Genomic DNA, 22,026 nt, shown 5'->3' with positions numbered 1-22,026 from the left:
AACATTGAACCCACGACTGCTGAAATGTTGATTCAGCAGCCGAATCACCAGACTACAAGAGATCTGACTAAGGAGCATATTTTTTAAATAACTCTTTGCTAAAAATCTCTACAAGCAACCATGTGACACCAACCAAGAAAGCAGAGTTTATGAAACCTCGTGAAAGACTTGCATTTCCTAGACATTTAGTTCACGAGAGGCACAAACCAATTTTTCCATTTTCACACTGCAGTGTAAGGTTTATGTTATTGTCAATAAGCAATAAACAATAAGCAACAAACAGGCGGCATGGTGGCACAGCGGTAGAGTTGCTGCCTTACAGATCCGGAGACTTGGATTCGATCCTGACTGCGGGTGCTGTCTGTACGGAGTTTGTACGTTCTCCCCCTGACCTGCATGGGTTTTCTCGAGGTGCTCTGGTTTCCTCCCACACTCCAAAGACGTACAGATTTGTAGGCTAATTGGCTTGGTAAAATTGTAAATTATCCCTTGAGTGCGTGGATCACTGGACAATAGACAATAGGTGCAGGAGGAGGCCATTCAGCCCTTCGAGCCAGCACCGCCATTCAATGTGATCATGGCTGATCATTCTCAATCAGTACCCCGTTCCTGCCTTCTCCCCATAACCCCTGACTCCGCTATCCTTAAGAGCTCTATCTAGCTCTCTATTGAATGCATTCAGAGAATTGGCCTCCACTGCCTTCTGAGTCAGAGAATTCCACAGATTCACAACTCTCTGACTGAAAAAGTTTTTCCTCATCTCAGTTCTAAATGGCCCACCCCTTATTCTTAAACTGTGGCCCCTTGTTCTGGACTCCCCCAACATTGGGAACATGTTTCCTGCCTCTAACGTGCCCAACTCCTTAATAATCTTATACGTTTCGATAAGATCCCCTCTCATCCTTCTAAATTCCAGTGTATACAAGCCTAGTCGCTCCAGTCTTTCAACATATGACAGTCCCGCTATTCCGAGAATTAACCTAGTAAACCTACGCTGAATGGTCGATGTGGACTCGGTGGGCCGAAGGGCTTGTTTCCACACTGTATCTCTAAACTAAACTAAACTAAAAGCAAGATGACTATATATTAAATTTTTAAGCACATTACTATTGGTGTTCTGTTAAACTGTGTCTAAGTCATGTTTGATCCAAATGATGTGGTTTCTTTCTGTTTCTCTGAAGTCTTCGTCAGTTTGGAAATGTTCCAGTGGGAATAATAGATTGCAATTCCTTCAGTAAAGTGCTGCAATGAAAATATAATGAGACCAGCTAGTGAGTGAAATGAGAAATGTCAGCCTTCAGACTATGGTGCAAAAGCTAAACCAGATGAGTACAATTGTTACAGAAAACCCCTGTCTTCCAAGTGGTTTCACTGTCGTGCAAGGAGACCTGGAAAGTCAATGGTGGTGTAGATTTCCCAAAATATGTTATCTTCAAGCATTTATATCCATTCCCAACTTGACCAGCAGACCTAAACAAAAAGCATGAACTTTTTTGAATGCAAGGAACTGCAGATGTTGGTTTACAACAAAAAATGTCGAAGTGCTGGAGTAACTCAGCGGGTCAGGCAGCATCACTGGAGGACATGATTAGGATAGGTTTTCAGTCGGGGCCCTTACAAGTGTGTAGTGGAGGGGGAGGGGGGGACCACTGGAAAAGAGGTGAGAGTAGGTCAGAGCCTGGCAAGTGATAGGTGGATACAGGTGAGAAGGGTTTTGATTGTCGGATGGGAAGCCAAAGGCTAGAGATAAATGGGAGACAAAAGGGTGCCAGATAAGGGAAGAAGAAAAGTGAAATGTGAAGCCAAAGGCTCTTTCTGTTAAAATGTGCCATAAAGGTTTCATATTTCCACCATTTTGGTACATTTTTTAATTCTGTTCTTTATATATCCAGGTGATTTTATGGTGACTGGGAGCAGAAATGGTTTAATTGGTCAGCCAAACACAAAGAGCTGGAGGAACTCAGCAGGTCAGTCAGCATCTGTGGAGGGAATGGGTAGGCAACGTCTCGGGTCATGACCCTCCTTGTTCATTCCCTCCCCAGATGCTGCCTGATGAGCTTAGTTTCTCCAACACTTTGTGCTTTGTTCAAGATCCAGCATCTGCAGTTCCTTGTGTCTTCATTTAACTCCCCAGTCTGGTGATATTCTGCCTGTTACTTTCATCAGTACTTATTGATCTCTCAGCCAACAGCCACAAAGGCGTCATCCATTCAACGCCCAACACTGAGCCACACTACCTACTCTGATGCTGATGGGACACAACTATTTATAACTGGCTTTGGTCAGGGAGAGTCTGGCCAGGTCGGGCCATATTATACGTGCTTGGCTTAATACTTCACCCAGATCATGGTAGAATGATTTCCTTAGTACTGCAGTAAATTTTACTGTTCCTGGTCGATAGCAATAAACATGCAGTGAACAATAGTTCAAAGAAGTCTCTCATTTCCCTTATCCCATACCAGTCTGAAGAAGGGTCTCGACCCGAAACGTCACCCATTCCTTCTCTCCAGAGATGCTGCCCTGTCCCGCTGAGTTTCTTCAGCTTTTTGTGTCTATCTAATAGTTCAATGAAGATGGACACAAAATGCTGGAGTAACTCAGCGGGACCGGCAGCATCTCTGGAGAAAAGGAATGGGTGACTTTTCGGGTCGAGGCTCTTCTTCAGACTGACAGTCAGGGAAGAGGGAGGCATAGAGATGTGGAAGGGTAAAATTTGAAAATGACTGATCAAAGGGGAAGCTAATCAAGGAAAATTTAGAATGGCTCATTGTTAACTGAGGAGAAGGTGACAACAAGACATACAATCAGTAAAATTTAATCAGGAGGACATCGGAGAACTAGGATGGGAGAGGGACAGAGAGAGGAAAAGCAAGGGTTACTTGAAGTTAGAGAAATAAATATTCATACCACAAGGTTGTAAGATGCCCAAGCAAAATATGAGGTGCTGTTGCTCCAATTTGAGTTAGACCTCACTCTGACAGTGGAAGAATGGTTCTTTATTGTCACTTGTAGTAAGGTATCGTGAAATTCTTTTTTAGCAAGTGTCTTTTCATACTTTATTACAAATTATTGGGATGGGTATGAAATATATGATATATACCCAGGCTTTGTTTGGGTTTGGATTGGCTATGGCGTAAAGGGTTTAAATTTTAAATCTTAGCAAATCTCTTATTCACGGTAGTTTCACAATCATGAGTATCCAGTATTGCTTTAAATGTGAAATACCAGACATCCTTTGGGTGCAGGTATGAAGCATACTATTATTGCATGTGTACAACATCTGAATGATACATTTGAATGAGTGAGCATTATCCAGTTGACGAGCTCGCTATTTTCAGTATCAAGACAACTTCCAGATTCAGAAGATTCACGGTTCAAAGCTGGACAATGAAAAAAGGAAAGTGTTTAAGAGTGCTGGAGATGATCTGGATTTAAATTTCTGAGTTTCACTGACTGGATTATGTTGTGTCTAGATATACGATCAATACCATGTCTTCTTCCTCGTTGTCATGCGTTCTTCCTTGCCCCCCCCCTCCCCCCCTCCCCCCCCCCTCCCCCCCTCTTCCTCAGCACCTTCCTGATTCTGAATTAGATTTTAAAAAATCTTCATAAAGTCTTCAGTAAACAAAAAAATGCTACCAATTCCAGTGTAAAAGGCTCTGCATAAAACATTCAGTGTTGGTGTTTGAAGTTGATTGTTATTGGGAACTACATTGATGTGTTTGTTATTTCTGTACGGTTTTACTGGGTACTTTCGCTGCGAGCATTTCAATGGATCTTTATCTGGAACCTTTGTGGTCTGTTCTGTTTTGCTGCTAAAGGCCACTTTGATCCTGAGTTCTCAAAGAACGACTTAAACTTTTAACAAGTTGCTGCAGCGAGGATTTCAGTTCATAAAAGGATCCACGCATGGTGCTCTCTTTACCAGACACACTAATTCCAAGATGCTGTCTAGCTTCTAAGAGACGTTCTTGCTTCAGCTATTTTACAGCTGGGGGGGCGTCGGATTTCTTAATCTTCGTATATTTATGCTCTTCAGACCCTGAAAATCACCCAGGTCGAGGTGAAAATTCTTTGGGTGTTGGGTTTGTGTTATTCTCCACCCTCTTGCCCGCAACCTAACCTGTGTTAATGGAACACTTTTTGGGACTTTCTCTTAGGTTTGTTTTTCTTCCTCTATTTCTGCCTGGTCTTGCTGAGTTTTATTTTGTTTTCTCCTGCTGGGTTTGTCCTTCCTGCCTGAACTTGCCTATCCCTTTGCCCGGAGGAGGCTGCTCTCTCGACCCGATCGCGCTCAATCTACCCGCCCGTGGCATCACCGAAGAAACAGGAGAAAACGAATGAGAAACAACCCCGATAAAGTGGGGGGAATGGTTCGGACAGCATTGACTTGGGGAACGGGGCAAGCAAGACAAAGAAAAAAGGATCAGTCAGTTGTCAAGTAAAGGAACAAACTAAGGAGAGGAAATCATTTATAACTTCTTCCCGTTAGCTCTAGGCTCAAGCAAGTTCTATATAAACGACTGATTGAGAAAAATAAAACTGGGATAAAACCAAATGCCAGGAGTTCAGACTAAGTTAAACAAATTAAGCATTAAATATACTTGGCCCGTTTCTAGTTTATAGACACAAATATTTTCAACTCTCAATGCCAAGGAAGCCAATCCATAAATAGCTCTGACATTCGTACATTTTGGAATAGTGTTAACAATTTGTCTTCCATCATTATACACTGCATTCAGTCAAATGTTAAGGAAGTTCTGGAGCAACATCCATCGATTCTGCCCTCTCACTATGTAACAATCCCGACTGAGGCCTTATCATACTGTCACGTAAGTAGATGCTCCCGATTTTATTTTATGGTCAGCTGGGCATTTAAAAAACCCAACAATTAATGACTATGCTGACGAATCTCTGAAACAATCACAATTTGCTGTACGGTGGCGCAGCAGTAGAGTTGCTGCCTTACAGCACTTACAGCTTAATTGTACAAACTTTACGCATGATACATTCAAAATAATTCTAATTTGCAATGTCCTCTCTGAAGGCAGATGTTGAAAACTGCCACATTCAATTTATTTTCTCTTAATTACAATCTTCTGACATACTCATCACGCATGTTTTCCCACCATTTAAATAATTTTTCGTTCATGGTTTAATTCAATGTATCTGATTAGGTACAATCTCACCCCTTTGAAGATGCTTCAAAAGGAAATGTTTTATATTATCATGATGATTCATGTCAACAATCTTCCAAAGAATTAGGAAATGAATTTAAAAAAATTGTATTATGATTCCATATGCACAATGAAAAGTTTTCACAAATTTTCAAAGTGATTGACATTTGACCATTGAGAAAAGGACATGAAAATATTAGCTGATAATCATTTAGCGGACATATTGATCTCCTTGATTTTCAGGGTGATATTAAATTATTTAAAAGAAACAGTTAACACATATGTTAGCATAAAATAATTCAATAACACTGCAACATGTGCCTGTGTGCTTATATCTCTACAATAACAAGGCCCTGTTTTGATTCATTGAATGATACAGCATGGAAACAGGCCTTTTGGCCAACCAGATCCGTGCTGTCAATTGATCACCTGTTTACACTACTTCTATGTCATTCTCACTTTTGCACCCCCTCCTTACTTGCTTGGGGCAATTTACAGAGGCCTATTGACCTACAAATCCACGCATCTTTTGGGATGTGGGAGGAAACCAGGGAGAATGGGCAAACTCTACGCAGACAGCACGTGAGATCAAGATCAAACCCGGGTCTCAACCCCAATAACTACTGCTCTTGTCTCGCCTAATATTTCATATGATATTATAATATTGTCATAATATTACTTTACACTTAGATGCCCATTGACTTTCCAGGAGTTTTGGAAACGTCATAAATGTTCCAATTTTAATTTCATTCTCATCTTTTGTTGTCTGATCAAATAAGAGTTAAAGGATTTGTGACCCAATGCATAACTATCGTGTTTCATATATATTCATACTTCAAGTCATTTCATATTTCGCTCTATGCTAAAGGAGGCCCTTTGGTCCATTATGCTGGCTTTCAGACATTCCTGTCACTTCTTTCCCTGTAAACTATTCTCACTGTGTCCATCAATTCCCTATTGTTTCTCTTGCTGTTCACCTTCACTACAAGGGGAACTTATATAATGAGCTAACCTGCAACCCAGCACATCCACAGTATGTGGCAAGAAACCAAATAACCCAGAAGAAGACCACGTGGTTGGGGAGAGCATGTACACTCAATAAAGATGCCCCCTGAGATCTGGACTGAACCTAGGTCACAGAAGCTATGAGGCATTCTTGCGTCACTCTTAGCCTGTTAACAACAATCATCCTTCCTGTTAAATGACATAAATGAGGACCAACTTACATTGGGAGCTTACAATTGGCAGCACAGTGGTGCTGCTGGTAGAGATGCTGGCTCATAACGCCAGAGAGCCGGGTTTGATCCTGACTTTGGTTGCTGTCTGTGTGGAGTCTTCATGTTCTCCCTGTGACCATGTGGGCTTCCTCCGGGTGCTCTGGCTTCCTCCCACATTCCTAAGATGTGCGGGTTTGGAGGTTAATTGGCCTCTGTAAATTGCCCAAAGTATGTCGGGAGTGGATGAGAAAGTTGGACAACATAGAACTAGTGTGAATGGGTGATTGATGGTCATTGCAGCCTCAGTGGCTGAAGGGCCTGTTTCCATTCTATATCTTTAAACTAAACTAAACTAAACTAAACTATCAGATAGATACAAATTGCTGGAGTAACTCATCGTGTCATGCAGCATCTCTGGAGAAAAGGAATAGGTGACATTTCGAGTCTCGAACCAAAACGTCGCCTATTCCTTTTCTCCAGAGATACTGTCTGACCCGCTGGGTTTCTTTAGATATTGTGTCTATCTTCGGTGTAAACCAGCACCTGTAGTTCCTTCCTCCACATAAACAGTATCAGAACTCTAGTGGAATAAAGACCTCTTCCTGACCCCTCCCTGCTCATCCATTCCCACAACCCAGACTCAGAGGTGCAGCAATGTCTACGACCCAAACCTACCATGTACCTCGATTGGAGTGATAAACTGAAGGGCACCAAGGGATGTGTTTTGATAAACACAACAATTACTAAAGTAAAACACTCGACAGCCGTGATTCAATGGTGTAATTTAAGTGTTTTAAAAATTAAACACAAACAATTTAAGCAGTTCCCCCCCCTAGTAATGAGCATGCCCACTGACTTTTGCAAATTACTGGAATTAATGGAAGTAATTATTACTTCCCCACAATTTTGTCAGTCTTGTCTGCAACTTGGCTGCAATATTTTGAAGTTTATCCCATGATTTAGGTAGTGCCTAAAAACAGACCCCCAAGCTCTTTGTTCCCAGTTCACAGGCTCTAACAATTGTTAGAAACATTGAAAAATAGGTGCAGGAGGAGGTCATTCGGCCCTTTGAGCCAGCACCGCCACTCAATATTATCATGGCTGATCATCTAAAATCAGTACCCGATTCCTGCTTTTCCCCCATATCTCTTGATTCCTTTAGCCCTAAGAGCTAAATCTAACTCTCTCTTGATAATCCTTTAATAATCAACAATGCACTTGAGGGCTGTTGATAATTTTCGCACATGTAAAACACTAAAGTCCCTTTGGTTTAGTTTATTGTCACATGTACCGAGGTGCAGTGAAAAGCTTTTGTTGTGTGCTAACCAGCCAGCAGAAAGACAATACATAATTACAATTGAGCCGTCCACAGTGTACAGATACATGATAAAGGGAATAACTTAAATAATATTATTAGTGCAAGATAAAGTCCAGTAAAGTCCGATTAAAGATAGTCCGAGGGTCTCCAATGAGGTAGATTGTAGCTCAGGACTGCTCTCTAGTTGTTGGTAGGATGGTTCAGTTATCTGAAACAGCTGGGAAGAAACTGTCCCTGAATCTGGATGTGTGCGTTTTCACACTTCTGTACCTCTTGCATGATGGGGGAGGGGAGACGTGGGAGTGGCCAGGGTGCGACTCCTCCTTTATTATGTTGGTGGTCTTGCCGAGGCAGCGTGAGGTGTAAATGGAGCCAATGGAAGGGAGGTTGGTTTGTGTGATGCGTCCACCATCGATAACGATACTGACCTGTGCCGCGTATTTTGCGTAGAGAATAAAGAGGGCTAATATGTTGATGCCAGAACTCCGAACGGATGCTTTTGCAGTGTTATGGAATAATTCTGCATATAAAATGGCTCCTTGATGCTGTTAACTGCTCAAGTCACATCAAATTCAACAATCTCTGGCATCTTCAATCCCTGTGACTGCTGGCCCAGGGCTATTATCTCATCAGCTGAGCATTTTGCACACCCACATTATGTCTTGTGGTAGATGTGGACTTGGCATTACATGTTAGTTGAACTGAGTGAGATTTGTTTGTGCTTTGTGTCTTTTAAGGTGTGCCACATTGGCAGGATTCATACAAAAGTACTCACGGTTACCTTCAACAACAGGCTCGCAATGACGAACACTCGCCTCCATGGCATCACCCAATATTACCACAAGAGCTTCCACCACAGAACCAGCAACCAGCATTTAAAGCAGGTCTGCTAGTATTACTACTAGTCGATGCTCATCTTCCATTTCATGCTTAACAGCAAGAGCACGTGAACTCGGAGCACCTCTCTCCTCGAATCCACCACCTGTGGCACTTTGCTGCCTTCACTCATCACCTTCCGGCCTCTGTCACTATCTCCACTCTCCCCTTCCCCCATCTTCCGATCAACCACTCCTCACCTGGATCCGCCTATATCGCTTGCCTGCTCTTGCCCCAACTTCTCTATCCTCACCACTGTATACTGGCTATCTCCCCTCTACCCTTCCAGCCCTGGTGGAGGTTTCTGACCTACAACGTCGATGGTCCATTTCCCTCCACAGATGCTGCTTGACCGGCTGAGTACCTTCAACAAATTGTTTGTTGCTCCTGGAGTGTCGTTGGATGAAATTAAGCTGGTGTTCCTTCAACTTGCTGGGACCTCCTTCGGTCTTCCTTCTGACTTCTTACATGTGTTTGTAATTGAAAACATTTTGGCTTGGGCCATGAACTGAATGGACAATTAACCATTTTATTCCGAAGCTGCATTTTTCCATTTGTCGAGGCCTTATGATCATTTGATTCCTGGAAGGACACCTTATATTTCTGAATCCATGTTGATGTTATTCTCACCTGTTTGCCACAGATTTCCAGAGACTTTTCTCTTTTCTGATCCTTTTCAATTAGAATAAATCCAGAGAACACCGTTCGGGAACAGAATTTGGAGAACTCTTAAATCATAACAAGTCATCTCTGCAATAAGTTATCTCTGCATTTAAAATGTAACTTGGAGGACTTTAATTCAACTTATAAGGTTTAAAAAAATCTATTTTCTATCAAAACAGGTAATCTGTGCACGGCTACAATTTGAAAGCCAACTTTATTCTTATTATAAGTAGGAGTGTTCCCTTGTTAGTTACTGCTTGGATCAGCATTACATTTGGGTGGCATGGTGGTGCAGCAGTAGAGTTGTTGCCTTACAGTGCTTACAGCACCAGAGACGGGTTCAATCTCGACTACGTATGGAGTTTGTATGTTCTCCCCGTGACCGTGTGGATTTTCTCCGAGATCTTAGGTTTCCTCCCACACTCCAAAGATGTATAGGTTTGTAGGTTAATTGGCTTGGCATAAAAGTAAAATGGCCCTAGTGGGTGTAGGATAGCACTAATTTGAGAGGATGGCTTGTCAGTGCAGACTCGGTGGGCCAAAGGGCCTGTTTCTGCGCTGTATCTTTAAACAAAACTAAACTAAAAAAAATAAACTACTTTATTGCAAGAACATGCTTTTGAATCCTCAGCAATGAACACTCTTTCAGTTGTAACATTTTGGACTTTCTTGTGAAAGGAGTATGTTTCTGAGCTGGTGAGGTAGACAATATGAGTGCCAGGGTAGGTGCTTTGCGAGAGTGTAGCAGATTAGAAAAATTGACAAGTGTTGCACATCAGTGATGGAACCTTCACATAAGAACGAGTACATTACTTGTCCTAATCTGCTTTTTACCAGAATAGGCAGCAATAGTTTTCAGATCTGTATCATCTCTTGGCCAAGTGTACCAAAGTGTACTAAAAACAGTGTACTAATTATAGGCAGGATAATGAGAAGGGCAAATGAATCTGGATGGCTATAATTGACTTGGTGGGTAAGCACATGAATGCTGCACAGTTTTTTAAAAAGTTAGAAAAATCAGATGCTTCCATCTTAACATCTGGTTCGGACCGGTGGCGCAGCGGTAGAGTTGCTGCCTTACAGCGCCAGAGTCCCGGGTTCGATCCTGACTATGGGTGCTGCCTGTACGGAGTTTGTATGTTCTCTCTGTGACCGTGTGGGTTTTCTCCGGGTGCTCCAGTTTCCTCCCACACTCCAAAGATGCGCAGGTTTGTAGGTTAATTGGCTTTGGTAAAGTAATAAATTGTCCCTAGTGTGTAGGGTAGTGCTAGTGTACAGGGTGATCGCTGGTCAGCGTGGACTCAGTGGGCCAAGGGGCCTGTTTCCACGCTGTGCCTCTAAAGTCTAAAGTCGAATGTAAATCTACCATGCTGAAAGGATTTTCCAAACTGAAACAATGCAGTTCAGTACCATCCCATGTGATGGCATTTGCACTGTGGAGATGTTCGAGAAGAATGCTGACAGTTGTTAAAAGCATTATTGCTGTTGTTTACATAAAATGGATGAGAAACAAATATAGTTGCATTGCCCTTAATGCTGAAGATAATTTGAGGTTTGGGGAAACGATCTGGTAAAAGCAGGTATCACAAAATGCTGGAGTAACTCAGCGGGTCAGGCAGCATCTCTGGAGAGAAGGAATGGGTGATGTTTCGGGTCGAGACCCTTCTTCAGACTAAAAGCAGAGCATGTGATCATCATTAGATGCAGTCGAGTGCAATGTCCTCAACAAAGAGTGGAAATAAGATGAGAATAAGTGGAAGAATAAGAATCAGAATGAGGGTGCTGCAGTCTCAATTCCCCAGAATGAGGTATTTAATGTCCAACATGCCTGTGGCAACTGACAGGTTAATTCAGGCTGGCTGCGGATGTGATTGTCCTTATAGAGATGTCATCTAAGGACAGCATCAATACAATGGTTCAATGGTACGTTTTTGTCACATGTGCCAAGGTACAATGAAATCCTTTAGGAAGGCAGTTTGGTATTTGAAAGCAAATTAAGTTATGCTTCATCTATGAGGGTGTTGGTGGGTCTATAAACTGAGTACCATGTATGGTTTTGTTCTCCTTATTTAGGGAGGTTTTCTGGGAAATCCAGATCCCTCTGCTTAGTTACATTCGACAGGTTCTCTGGATTTGAATACTATTCTGTTTTTTCATACTTTCCGTTTAATTAAATAACCTCGCATTTCCTCACATTACACTCCTGTGACAAATATTTTCCCACTTATCTCACCTGTCTATGTCGTGTTGCAGACTCTGCGTTCTCCTCACACTGTATTTCCATCTCTCTTGTATCATCTGCGTGCAGGTTCGATCGAACCCAGGTTCAATCCTGACCTTGGGTGCTGAGTTTGTAGGTTGACAGTTTTAGTAAATTGCCCCCCAGTAGATGCAAAAGTGGCATAACATAGAACTAGTGTGAAAGGGTGAACGATGGTCGGTGTGGACTCGATGGGCCAAAGGTTTTACTGCTGCATCTTTCAATCAGGAAAGGAAGCAATTCAGAGGAAATTCACTCAGTTGATCCCTGAAATTAAAAGCAGGAAACAGCAAAGTGAAGTATACAGTCAGCACGAATATGGAAAGATAACAATATAAATGGCTCAATTGCAAAGAGGCATATGGACAGTAATTGGCATGTATATGTGCAGAAATATATGATGCTGCTGCACCAGAAAGTGGTTTTAGGTGGTGTTGTAAAGGCCAAATCTGTTGAGGTTACATTGAACTCTTATAAAACAATGAAGATCTGCATCCAGTTTTGGTCGTTGCACCAAAAGCAAGTATGGGAAGCTCCATTAGAGGGTGCAGAGAAGATTAAGTAGGATCGTCACAATGTAAGGGGTCAGATTGGAGAAATTATGATTGTCCTCCTTAGAGGTGTGGGGTAATGTGAAAGAAGTGTTCCGAATTGTCCAGGACTGAAACAGAGTGAAGGAAACAAAAGAGTTTCCTCTGGCAGAAATGCCAGCTTTTGGAGGATGCAGATTTAAAGGAACAGGGAGGAAGAGCCAAAGCTGATCTGAGAAAAATATTTTTCACGGATCAAGTGATCTTGATCTGGAAGTAACGGTCTGAAAGGGTGGTGGTAGAAGATTCAACTTGCAGGGTTGTAGGGGAATAAGGAACGGGATTACATGAATGCTGAGAAAATAGCTTGATGGCTTTCTTCCAAGGTGTGATGATGCTCTGTTAACAAATGTACATTACTGTCAACTCCAGTGCAATCTATGTTACTCTTCTTGAAAGATGTCAACTTTAACTTTTATGTCTTTACCTTCATGGAAATGGAAGAAGGTTGTCCTCTAATATGTTTCTTGGTGAACACGAGATCTGCTGCCTCACATCGCTTGAAACTTTGGTTCAATTCTAACCTCCAGCCCTGTCAGTGTGAAATTTGTTTGTTCTCTCTGTAACGGCATGGATTTCCTCCGGGTGCTCCGGTTTCCCCCATTTCTCAAACACGCCTGGGTTGGTAGGTTAATTGGTCACTCTAAATTGGTGGGTGGTCGAACCTGGGGAGAGCTGCTGAGAATGTGAAAAAAGGAGAATAGTGTAATTGGGTGGTTGATAGTTGTCATGGACACTAAAGTCACGAGGGCCGGTTTCCACGTTAGATGACTACGATCCTTGAAAACTTGTGATATGTGTCACTGGGAATATAGAATTCAAAGTCAGCAAATTACTTTCATAAGTAACGTATCAAATTGAATTCCATTCCAGATAAATAAATTCCAGTGACTTTATTCAATAGAGAAGGTCAGGGTAGGACTTATTTTAAAGCAGATCCTTGAGAGTAATTGAGAGACATTTAATGTAGTTTAGAGATACAATGCGGAAACAGGCCCTTCGGCCCACAGAGTCCCCGCACATTAACGCTATCCTATATATACTAGGGACAATTTACACATACACTGAGCCAATTAACCTACAAACCTGGGAGTGTGGGAGGAAACCGAAGACCTCGGAGAGAACCCACATGGTCACGGGGAGTACGTACAATCTCCATACAGACAGCACCCATAGTTGGGATCGAAAATGGATAGGTGACGTTTCGGGTCGGAACCCTTCTTCAGACTGATTGCAGGGGGGAGGAACTGGAAGCAGGAAAAGACCAAGACAAATTTGTTCCGTTCAGTTCAGTTTTCAGTTCAGTTTGAGTTTGGACTGGTAACATGACATCAGGAAGGATGGTTCCGATAGGCTGATTGTTGGCTAGGGATGGTGTGATCCCAAGAGGGGTACATCGTTGTGAACTGTGGAACTGGTTCACCAACTTTTAATGGTGGAAGGGGGAGGGGAGTGTTAGGTGAGAATCAACGTTCATACGCATTGGGTTGTAAACTACCCAAGCAAAGTAAGGGGTGCTGTTCCTCCAATCTGCATATGGCCTCACACTTTCATAAGGGCAATCAGTCAGTCATGGAGGTGTTTGTTGTAACAGGCAGAGAAGGACTGAGATGGAGGGAAAACTTTTTCATCCAGAGTTTTGAATCTGTGGAATTCTCTGCCACAGAAGGCACTGGAGGCCAATTCACTGGATGATTTCAAGAGAGAGTTAGCTCTTAGGGCTAACGGAATCAAGGGATATGGGGAGAAAGCAGGAACTGGGTACTGAATCTGGATGATCAGCCATGATCATATTGAATGGCGGTGCTGGCTCGAAGGGCCAAATGGCTTACCCCTGCACCTATTTTCTATGTCTCCATGTCAAACAACACCATCTCTGAATGAATCCATGCTGAGTGTTTGGCACCACGGGGCCTGTATTCGCTGGAGTTTAAAAGGATGAGCGGAACTTCATTGAAACTTACCGAATAGTGAAAGGCCTGAACACTAATGGGAGGGTCTCGGACGAGGCCGTAGCCTCTGAATAAAAAGACTTACCTTTTGGAAGGATATGAGGAGGAATTTCTTTCGTCAGAGGGTAGCAAATCTGTGGAATTCATTGTTACAGAAGGCTGCGGAGGCCCAGTCAATGGATATTTTTAAGGCGAAGATTTATAGATTCTTGATTAGTAAGGGTGTCAGGGGTTACGGGGAGAAGGCGGGAGAATGGGGTTGAGAGGGAAAAATAGATCAGCCATGATTGAATGGGTCGAATGGCCTAATTCTGCACCCATTACTTATAAACCTATGAGTCAGAATAACAGGTACCCATATTTTGTTTTCTGGGAGCTAGGTGGTGTGTCGGGGGCGGATGTATGCAATGTGCATGTGCATTCCCTGGAGGAAATGGAAAGAGCACTTCTTGTCACAACTAATGCAACATTCGATTTTTATTGTCAGCAAAACCAGGCTGGGAGTTAGGAATTCAAGGTAGAATGGGCAACACGGTGGCACAGCAGTAGAGTTGTTGCCTTACAGCGCTTACAATGCCAGAGACCCATGTTCGATCCTGACTTGTCTGTATGGAGTTTGTACGTTCTCTCCGTGACCTGCGTGGGTTTTCTCCGAGAACTTCAGTTTCCTCCCACACTCCAAAGATGTACTGGTTTGTAAGGTTAATTGGCACAGCATAAATGTAAAAATTGTCTGTCGTGTGTGTAGGGTAATGTTAATGTGTGGGGATCGCTGGTCGGTGTGGACTCGGTTGGCCGAAGGGCCTGTTTCCACGCTGTATCTCTAAACTAAACTAAACTAAAAATAGGCAAGAATGTACTTTGAAAGCAATAATTTTTTCATTTTCTCTCCTCATAATCAAAGTGCACAGCAGACCAAAAGCAGCTGGATGCAAAACAAGAATAGTCACGGTTGATGTTCCTCGGTACAAAGTGGACCCTACTTCAGTGGGCTTCTTTCTGTGGCCATCATGTGTTGAAATACAGCGCTGTTCTGGCTGTTGTAACACCAAGACTTATAAATGCATTCCCTCTCATGCAAGTTACAGATCTTTTCAGGTAGGTACTGCAACGTGTTGATATTCTGTAACCGCAGCTTTTAATAAGATTTCTAAAGTCTGCTCAGTATCCTGTGAATTAATTCCCAAGGTAGTTCCACTCAGTAAGTCAACACTGTCTACAAAGAATATAGTTAACTTCTGGTGTACACCAATTCAATACGTTTAGCCAAACTCCTTAAAGGTTCAGGCGAAAGCACTTCAGATTCTTGGATATTGGGGCTGAAACAAGGTGGATTCATGGGTATTCAATGGAGCTAAATTTGGAATAAAATCTAAAATGAGATATCTCATGATTAATTTGGGTAACATTTGAAGAAAACTTTCCATAAACCCCAGTCTGCCCACTTGTTAAATAGAATTGCAGGCTCACCAACTTCTACAGATGTGCCGTAGAAAGCATTTTATCAGGATGCATCACAGCATAATTTGGGAACAGCTCCATCCAACAAATTGCAGAGAATTGTGGACGCAGCCCAGACCATCATGCAAACCAACTTCCCTTCCATTGACTCCATCTACCTCACGCTGTCTCGGCACGGCCACCAGCATAATCAAGGACAAGTCTCACCCTGGACACTTCCTCTTCTCCCCTCTCTCACCAGGCAAGAGGTAGAGAATGTATAGGTGTGTGAAAATGCACACCTCCAGATTCAGGGACAGTTTCTTCCCAGCTGTTGTCAGGCAACAGAACCATCCTATCACCAACCACAGTTCTGAACTACCATCTATCTCATTGGAGACCCTCAGACTATCTTTAATCGGACTTTACTGGACTTTATCTTGCACAAAATGTTATTCCCTTTATCCCGTATCTGTACACTGTGGATGGATTGAATGTAGTCATGTATAGTCTTCCCGCTGACTAGACAGCAGGCAACAAAAAAGCTTTTCACTGTACCTCGGTAAACTAAAATAAACTAAATTAAAAAGTGTCATTCCAGCAAAATAATTTATTTTTTGATTCTTGTCATTGATGCCTTCCAAATTAGGAAGTTGCTCACTCAGTAGCCACACCTGAGGTATTTGGTGAAGAGAACGCCTCAATGTCTTGAAGTCCAATATTTGCACGCTAAATGTGTCAGGTCCTTATTTAGCCCATTTCTGGACTAGAGAGATATTTCAATATTTGAAAAGGGTTACCATTGAGACATGGGTAAATAGTTCAGCCATTTTAACTCCACGAACATTGAATTGGGTCAATGACAATCTGTGGTGCTAGTGTTGGCTGAAGGAAGCCAACTCTCATTTCCTCATTCAAACATTTTCATGACGTAGTTTACAATTTCCTGAACAATTTTCCTTCAAGGTAGAGCCAAGTAATGTTGTATCATGTCCTGGTTTCAAGGTTGCAATGTGAGACTTGTCCCAACTGACACAACCGACATTGATTCAGAAAGATACAAAGATTTGCTACGTTTAAATCTAGTTTTTTTATTGTCACGTTTACCGAGGTACATTGAAAAGCTTTTTTGTTTTATGTTATCTAGTCAGCGAAAAAACGACACATTTATTACAGTCCGCAGGGTACAGATACAGGATAAAAGGAATAATGTTTCGTGCAAGATCAAGTCCAGTAAAGTTTGATTAAAGATAGTCCGAGAGTCTCCAATGGGGTTGATGGTAAGTCAGGACTGCACTCTAGTTGTTGGTAGGGTGGTTAAGTTGCCTGATCACGGCTGGGAAGAAACTGTCCCTGAATCTGGAGATGTGCATTTTCAAACTTCTCTATCTCCTGCCTGATGGGAGAGGGGAGGAGGGAGTTATGGGGGTGAGACTCATCCTTGATTATGCTGGTGGCCTTGCCGAGGCAGTGTGAAGTGTAGATGGAGTCAATGGAAGGGAGGTTGGTTTGGGCTATGTCCACAACTCTCTACAATTGAACACATGGAAGATACAAAAGTGACTGATGTGATATCTTAAAATTTCAGCCTTGCAATGGGGTGGAGCGTAGGGTGGTAATGACAATAATTATTATTGTCAAGTGTACTGAGGTACAGTGAAAAACTCTGTTGTGTTTTTTAATATTGTGGTCAACTACAAACTACAATTCAACTTGTTAGTGGCTGGGATCTCTATGGTGGAAAGACAGGCAAAGAGGACAATAGAGAGATGAAGGGAATAAAGTCGGAATCCATAATCTGAAGTTTAAAGAAGGCAATTGTTTCCACTAGAAAGTAGATTTGCATTGGGTAATAATTGCAGAAAATGGGGGAAATAATCTACAGATCAAGCAGCATTCCATAAAGAGTGAAACAGAGTTAATGTTTAAATATGACACCTTTCCCAGTTCAAATGAAAGTCATCAATCTATTTTCTCTCCACAGTTGCTATCTGACTTGCTGAGATCTTCCAGTATTATGCTTTTAATTTCAGAGTTTCAGCATCTGCAGTATTTTGCTTTTGTGTTTGGATATTTCAGTTTGTAAGCTCTGCAGGATCTGGGACAGAATGCAAGAAAAGGAACTGGCCCCAACAACATTTGTGCACAACACCTACTCAGTGTTGACCAAGCTTAAGCAACCTTGGCACTTAATGAAACACATCCTTGTGTAATGACCGTGCTTACTTTGGATGTACATTAAGTCAAATTTAACTTCCTAATTTAGAAGGCAGCGAGAATCAAAAAAATACGTTCTTTTGCTGGAATTACATTTTTTTAGAGCACAGAACTAGTAAATAATAACCTGCAATGCTATTTAACGAGTGGGCAGACTGGGGTTTATGGAAAGGTTTCTTCAAATGTTATCCAAATTAATCATAAGATGGTGGAATGTCTCATTTTAGATTTTATTCCAAATTTAGATCTATTTAATGCCAACAAAAAACCAAGCTTGTATCAGCCCCAAAACCCAAGAAGCGGAAGTGTTATCTCCCAAACCTTTAAGCTGCCTTAACTTTTTGAATTTATGCAAACCATGAAGTTGACTATTTTATCATTGCAATCTTGTTCTTTTACTCTTGTATCGGCCTGTTATTCAAGGGTTCAATGGTGCTTTTATTGTCACATGTGCAAACCCACAGTGAAATTATTTTCTTATATACGGTCCAGTAGATTATTGCCCTACCTAAGCACATCCCCGTTTAGCAAAGTGTGCAGAAATAGATTACTGAGCCCGCATGCAAGAGGCGCCATTGCTTTGATGCCATTTTCAAAGTCCAGTCCACGCTCTAGTTCTTATGAGCGGTGCCCGACCCAGGCGAGTCCCAGGCTGCTGCAGGCCTCAAGCCATCGCCTTCCTTGGACGCGACATTTCTCTCGTCGCCCATCCATCTTTGTGCCCCACAGCCGACCTCAAGGGCTGGACCCCGGTTCCCTCTCCTACCAGCCTCGCTCTTCTCGCCCATCACGTCCGTCATCGTCACCATCTCTATCCACCTGGTCCCTCTGGTCTTCATGGGATGAGAGGGGGCCATCTCAGAGACCTCCCCCCCTGCAGGTGGCAGTCCACCTGGTCTTGCGTTCGACCACAGGGGCCGGCTTGGAGCCTTCCCCCCTGCAAGCCATGGCGTGCTGCAAGCCAGACTTCAACCATGTGTTTTGTCCTGTCAGGGTGCGTTTCCCAGCAAAACCCTCTGCACTTGTTCAATGCCACCCTAGCTCCTGACACTGGGAGTGCCAGACACTATTCCCTGCAGTCCTCTAGTGCATTACCCACGCTCAGGAACTGAGAATGAATTGAAGCAACTGAATGCATTTCCTGCAAAGGAAATGTCTCAAAATAGCACAAGAATTGTCAAGGAGCATGTCCTACCATTCTACTTATTTCACAGAAATATATATTGTACAACTCATTTGTGTTATGTATATACACTGGCATCAGTCATGATACCAGATCAGCTTTGACCACACTGATATTCATTGCACAGTCGGCTTTATTTCCAATATCGAACAACAGTGACATGAAGGTCTAGATCCATAGCTCTTCGTCATCACTGAGGGGGCACAATTAATAAGGGATCTTCCTCTTTCTCTCCCTTGACTTTACTTTGAGACTTTAGAGGAACAGCGCAGAAACTGTACCTATAACCCACCGTTCACACTGACCACTAATCCCCGTGCATTATCCTGCACACAAGGAACAATTTACAAGTTTACCATGCCAATTAGCCTACAAACCTGTGTGTCTTTAGACTGTGGGAGGAAACCGGAGCACCTGGAGAAAACCCACGCAGGTCTCGGGGAGAACATACAAACTCCATACAGATGGCACCCGTAGTCAGAATCGAACCTGGGTCTGTGGCACTATATGGCTGCAACTCTACCACTGCGCCACCGTGCAGTCACATATCTAACATAAATGAAAGATAGACACAAAATGCTGGAGTAACTCAGCGGGACAGGCAGCATCTCTGGATGGAAGGAATGGGTGACGTTTTGGGTTGAGACCCTTCTTCAGACATAAATGGAAAGCAGGAGCACGTGCAGTGCAGCATCTTTGGAAGTGAATCTGATATTTGCAATTCTTCAACGGTTTTATTACAGGAATTTTTATTTCATTGCTGATGCCATTTCTTACGTTTCTTTGCGTATATACTTCACGGAAGTATTGATAGTGGCACTTTGGACTGATCAGAACTGTTCTTCATTTGCAGATTGCCAAGTTATCTTATCGATATGGTCGGAAAGAACTCACCATTCACACTGTAAGCATCAGAGAGCATCTAAGCTGTAACTGTACAGAGCTAGCAAAGTTACATCATCCAAGGTGAGGGGACACTTTTTACATATCTAATTGAGTCGATGTCACACGGTCTTTGTTCTGGCTCACGATGTGTCGCAATGTTTCAGCTTCAGATATCAAAAGATTCACACAATTTTCCAATCCATGCCAAATATTATTTTGCGTAGGGTGACGTTAGAATTTCTATGACGACACAAAATAAACCAAATGTGTCAGGCAAACAAATGAACTGAGAAGTGATGCAAAGAACATCGCAAATTATTAACTTTTCCAAGCACACTAATAATAAGAAAAAAGTTAACATAACGCTTTTGTAAGCACTGATCCAAAGTTGTTTTGCTGTTAAGAACAACTGTTGTAATAAAATAAAACTGTCTTAAGAAGGGTCTCAACCCGAAACGTCACCCATTCCTTCTCTCCAGAGATGCTGCCTGACTCACTGAGTTACTCCAATATTTTGTGTCTACCTGTTGTAATAAAAGGAACACATTAACCAAATTGTATAAAAGTGCTGCCATAAACACCAACTAAAGAAATGATCAGGTGTAAGAAGGAACTGCAGATGCTGGTTTAAATCGAAGATAGATACAAAATGCTGGAGTAACTCAGCGGGACAGGCAGCATCTCTGGAGAGAAGGAATGGGTGACGTTTCAGGTCGAGACCCTTCCTCAGACAGAAATAAATGATCAGATTGTTTGTCTTTAATGACATGGCCAGGATACCACACAAACTCTCCTGTTAGAAAGGAGCTTCAATGGTTCAAATGTTTCTTTATTGTCACGTATGGACCGCACAGTGTATTTGGCACAAATCTTAATTTACTCAGATGGACTGGTCTTTTGCAATATGTGTGAACAAGGAATTTATTCACGTTAGCTTTGGAAACAGGCCGTAGATAAGGTGAACATTGTTACTCGTATAGATTGACCAGTGAAATGATCATTAAAGATTTATCTTGACACCATTCATGGAGCATACATATCACCCAAGATAGACACAAAATGCTGGAGTAACTCAGCGGAACAAGCAGCATCTCTGGAAAGAAGGAATGGGAAACATCTCGTTTCGTGTCGAGATGTATAAGATTATTAAGGGGTTGGACACGTTAGAGGCAGGAAACATGTTCCCAATGTTGGGGGAGTCCAGAACAAGGGGCCACAGTTTAAGAATAAGGGGTAGGCCATTTAGAACGGAGATGAGGATAAACTTTTTCAGTCAGAGAGTTGTGAATCTGTGGAATTCTCTGCCTCAGAAGGCAGTGGAGACCAATTCTCTGAATGCATTCAAGTGAGAGCTGGATAGAGCTCTTAAGGATAGCGGAGTCAGGGGGTATGGGGAGAAGGCAGGAACGGGGTACTGATTGAGAATGATCAGCCATGATCACATTGAATGGCAGTGCTGGCTCGAAGGGCTGAATGGCCTACTCCTGCACCTATTGTCTATTGTCTATTGAGACCATTCTTCAGACTGAAGAAGGGTCTCAACCTGAAATGTCACCCACTCCTTCTATCCAGAGATGCTGCGTTCTGAGTTACTTCAGCATTTTGGGTCTTTCTTCGGTGTAAACCAGCAAAAGCAGCTCCTTCCTGTACATGTCACCCATTTCTGCTCTGTTTCTATAAATTAGCAGGTATCATTGTTCAGCCCATTCATAAAATTGGTCCAGCTCCTTTGGTATAACCTGAGCTTCCTCCTCAGGTCAATTGCCTCCACATTTGGCAGCATTCATAAATTCCCACAATTGTAACGAGTTGCTGAATCTACCTCTTTATAGGTCAAGTAATGAAAAACATTCTTAAAAATTATATCATTGTAACATTTATTTTGCTTTACTCCAATCTCCATTGGCTCTTTTGATCATTAGTCTAACTGATTCAACACGTATTTCTAAATTCATCTGTTACCCAACTTCACCTTTCCTCCTGAACGATTTATGAATATTCCTATTTTCCATTCATTCATCCAAAGAGCTTGTTTTTGTGCTGTACTGTTTTATGATCTATTAAACTCCACTTGGCAGATCTTTACCCTCTCACTCAGTCTCTCTATAATCTCTGTTACGTTCCCACACAAGAGCACCAAACTGTCTATCACCTGCTGATGGTATGGGAACATCTGCTACTTACACAAATGACAATCAGCACTCAGATCTTGGAATGGAGAAGTGCCCCACCTAGTGTCAACAATAGG

At 42.4% G+C, this 22,026-nt stretch overlaps 1 protein-coding gene across 3 annotated transcripts in view; it reads left to right on the top strand.

Annotated features, from left to right (window-relative positions):
* LOC144594574 (platelet-derived growth factor subunit A-like) overlaps positions 1–22,026 on the top strand; it is a 64,170-nt gene that overhangs the window by 37,776 nt on the left and 4,368 nt on the right. For 2 of the 3 annotated variants that reach the window (XM_078401289.1, XM_078401288.1), the window contains 3 exons: positions 8,450–8,596; positions 14,958–15,151; positions 19,747–19,859. In XM_078401289.1, the coding sequence (XP_078257415.1) occupies positions 8,450–8,596; positions 14,958–15,151; positions 19,747–19,859 (454 nt within the window). The remainder of the gene's footprint in view (positions 1–8,449; positions 8,597–14,957; positions 15,152–19,746; positions 19,860–22,026) is intronic. The other variant, XM_078401290.1, reaches the window with a different exon arrangement.

The sequence above is a fragment of the Rhinoraja longicauda genome, chromosome 6, assembly GCF_053455715.1.
Source record: "Rhinoraja longicauda isolate Sanriku21f chromosome 6, sRhiLon1.1, whole genome shotgun sequence".
Taxonomy (NCBI): Eukaryota; Metazoa; Chordata; class Chondrichthyes; order Rajiformes; family Arhynchobatidae; genus Rhinoraja; species Rhinoraja longicauda.
Note: the sequence above shows the minus strand (reverse complement) of the source record. Positions and strands in the feature narration are given on the sequence as shown.